Below are 3859 nucleotides of genomic sequence, written 5' to 3' on the forward strand. Positions count from 1 at the left end.
GAGGGAGTTTTGCTCTTATTGCCCAAGCTGGAGTGCAATGGCGCCATCTCAGCTCACTGCAACCTCTGCCTCCCGGGTTCAAGCAATTCTCCTGCCTCAGTCTCCTGAGTAGCTGGGACTACAGGTGCATGCCATACCCAGCTAATTTTTGTATTTGTAGTAGAGGCGGGGCTTCACCATGTTGGCCAGAGTGGTCTCCATCTTTTGACCTCATGATCCTCCCACCTTGGCCTCCCAAAGTGCTGGGATTACAGGTATGAACCACTGCACCCGCCAACAAAAGTTCTGAAATAAGGTAGCCACCCAAGTAAACAACAACAACAAAAAAGATTATGATGTTGGTTTGCCAAAGGGAATGAATGCCTGAAATCAGTGAGTGTTCGAAGTTAAACTATACACCCAAAGATATAGTAAAAAGAATATGATAGTCACTACAATTATTGTTTTATTCCCATTAAACAAAACCTAACAGAATTATCAATGTAACTTCCTTATGTTTCTATTTCCATTATATTTTAACTATGATTAGCCAGTGAAACCTTCAAACTTCAAGCTTTCTTGATTCTGTAACTAGTTAACAAAGTCCAAATATGACTACGTATTTTTGTTTTCAAAATATCCAAAATATACTCACTTGATTCCATTTGTTTTTCAGTTTTACAAAATCTGTTTAATACTCCAAGTCAAATATTTGGCCTAAACTATCTCTTACATTATGATATTTGAAGAAATGACTGACAACCCCGCAAACTACAACAGGAGTGCAATTCCTAATTTCCAAAGCTACTCACTAAAGTTTAATGTTTTTGATAAATAGTCCTTACCACTCTGGCTGCTCTCTCCTGAGATTCACATTTCCTGCAAAACCATGGTCCAGTGGGTACTTGAACAATGCCATAGCAAGCTGTTGAAAAATGAAATATATTAAAATGTTAAGATTCGAAGAACTATGGAAAAATCAAATACCCTTTCAAAGCCCTATTAATCTACCTGTCACTATTCAAGTAAACTACCTCTTTACAAAGTAAAACAGTTCATATCCTATTTATCACATATACAGCTTACTTAATTAAAAGGTAAAAATTTTAAGTTCAACTCTCTTGTGTTACCTCATCTAAATAAATCAAGGCTGGGTGCAATGGTTCATGCCTGTAATCCTAGCATTTTGGGAGGTCGAGATGGGAGGGCTGCTGGAGCCCAGGAGTTCCAGAACAGTCTAGGCAATACAGTAAGACTCCATCTCCACAAAAAAAAAAAAAAATTTTTAATTAGGCCAGGCGCAGTGGCTCACACCTGTAATCCCAGCACTTTGAGAGGCTGAAGCAGGCGGATCACCCGAGGTTGGGAGGTGAAGACCAGCCTGACCAAAGTGGAGAAACCCTGTCCCTACTGAAAAGACAAAAGTAGCCAGGCGTGGTGGCACATGCTTATAATCCTACTACTCAGGAGGCTGAGGCAGGAGGATCACTTGAGCCCAGGAGTTCCAGTCTAGTCTGGGCAATACAGTAAGACTCCATCTCAAAAAAAAAAAAAAAAAATTAGCCAGGTGTAGTGGCGGTGCCTGTAGTCCCAGTTACTCAGGAGGCTGAGGCACTTGAACCTTGGAAGTAGAGGCTGTAGTGAGCCAAGACTGCCATATTGCATTCCAGCCTGGGCGACAGAGGGAGTCTCTGCCTCAAAAAAATATAAAGAAAGAGAGAATATAAATTGACAAAGCAGAGTACTACCCCCTGTATGATCACGGCAGAACATAAATTCAGTATAACTTTTTAAAACTCCAACTAGTTAAACTTCTCCAAAAGCTAAACTTCTATTTCCTATTAAACATTTGTAGGACTAGGCAAGGCAGCTCATGCCTGTAATCCCAGCACTTTATGAGACCAAGGCGGGCAGAACCCTTGAGTTCAAATGTTCGAGACTAGGCCAGGCACAGTGATTCGCGCCTGTAATCCCAGCACTTTGGAAGGCCAAGGCGGGCAGATCACCCTGAGGTCTGGGGTTCAAGACCAGCCTGACCAACATGAAGAAACCCCGTCTCCACAAAAAAAATACAAAAATTAGCTGGACATGGTGGTCCATGCCTGCAATCCCAACTATTCGGTAGGCTGAGGTAGGAGAATCACTTGAACCCGGGAGGCAGAGGTTGCAGTGAGCCGAGATGGCACCATTGCACTCCAGCCTGAGCAACAAGAGCAAAACTCCGTCTCAAAAAAAAAAAAAGTCGAGACCAACCTAGGCGACGTGGTGAAACCCCATCTCTACTAAAAATGCAAAATTAGCCCGACATGGCTGTCCTGGCCTGTGGTCCCAGCTACTGGGGAGGCGGAAGTGGGAAGATGGCTTGAGAGGTCAAGGCTGCAGTGAGCTGTAATAGCATCCTGCATGCCAGTCTGAGTAACAAAGTGAGACCTGTCTCCAAAAAAAAGAATTTGTAAAATGTGTCTGAGTATAAATGTTCCATCAGTCAAAAAACACGGCATAGGTATCAAAAACACGGCATAGGTATCCAAAACACAGCGTCAGTGCCCCAAAACTTTATTCAGGTGTACTGCTAGGAAGGAAAATTTAAGATTTCAATGAAAATTTTCTATACTGGAAGACAGAAATTACTATCAAATTTTGATAGTTTATCATCCAATTCATAAGAAATAGCCTTCAAAATGCCAGTGAACACGGGATGACCTTAAAATCAGTATCTGGTTTTGTCACACATTGTATTCACTCCCTAAAAAAGCAAGACATGCAACTTTGCTCTTCTTTAAAAGTCTAGGGCCAGGCGCAGGGGCTCACGCCGTTAATCCCAGCACTTTGGGAGGCCCAGGCAAGAGGATCACCTGAGGTCTGGAGTTTGAGACCAGCCTGGCCAACATGGCGAAACCCCGTCTCTACTAAAAAATATAAGAAATTAGCCGGGTGTGCTAGGGTGTGCTTGTTATCCCAGCTACTCGGGAAGCTGAGGCAGGAGAATCAATCGCTTGAACCAGGGAGGCGGAGGTTGCACTAAGCTCAGATGGCGCCACTGCACTACATCCTGAGTGACAGAGCAAGACTCCGTCTCAACAAAATAAAAAGTAAAAAAATAAAAGTCTGGCAACAACAGCATTCTCAGAGTAAGTTAGTTCACTACCTCAGAATCATCACCACTGCATCTAAGTCTCCCTTCCCAAGTGTGACATTCGTTTCTCTACAAAATGCACTTTAGCACATGTTCAAAGTTTTCTGTCTTCCCTTTGGTGGTAGTCCCTTCCAACAGACGACTAAAAATATCTGCATCACTTAATGCCAGATTCAGAAACGCGAAGGGACATGGAGCCACCAAAAAAGAACGCAGACTGTTTTGTCCTGGATTCCTTACCACGTGAAATGGGGACAAGTCGCCCACTTTAAAGGCCAGAAAAGTATCTTATTAGTGTCCTCGGCCTTCTTGTATATCCAAAAGCCTCACCAACTGCTAACAACCAGAAATAAACTAAGACGCTCCCCAAAAGTCACTTAGCACCGCCACCTCTTCTCTTCAGCCACCTAGGCTGGTGGTGGCCTGCCGCGGCCACCCCACAGGCACTGCAGCAGCCCCGCCACTCCCGCATGGTCAGCAACGGACTCTGCCATCTCCTCCGCAGGCAGCTACCGGGCGGCGGCGGTAGGGCCCCAGCCTTCTGGCTCGGGGTGCAACGGGCCCCGCATCCCTACCCATCTAAAGAAGGGAGGCGACCCCCGGCCTCCCCGCCCCAGCGCCCAGTTCCCGAGCCCGTCTCCACGCCACAGGAAGTCTGCAAACACTGCGGCAGACAGGCGGCGGCAGGCCAGGGGAGAGCAGGGCGCTCCACTCTCCCAAACCCACCCCCCATGGCCCCTGCGA

General features: G+C 45.6%; 1 protein-coding gene across 1 annotated transcript in view; it reads right to left on the minus strand.

Annotated features, from left to right (window-relative positions):
- Nucleotides 1–3859, minus strand: part of MLLT10 (myeloid/lymphoid or mixed-lineage leukemia (trithorax homolog, Drosophila); translocated to, 10) — a 229455-nt gene that overhangs the window by 224596 nt on the left and 1000 nt on the right. Inside the window, exon 3 of the mRNA XM_011963857.1 lies at nt 825–915. Coding sequence (XP_011819247.1) covers nt 825–915 — 91 coding nt within the window. The remainder of the gene's footprint in view (nt 1–824; nt 916–3859) is intronic.

Source organism: Colobus angolensis, unplaced genomic scaffold (assembly GCF_000951035.1).
Source record: "Colobus angolensis palliatus isolate OR3802 unplaced genomic scaffold, Cang.pa_1.0 Scaffold63, whole genome shotgun sequence".
Classification (NCBI taxonomy): domain Eukaryota; kingdom Metazoa; phylum Chordata; class Mammalia; order Primates; family Cercopithecidae; genus Colobus; species Colobus angolensis.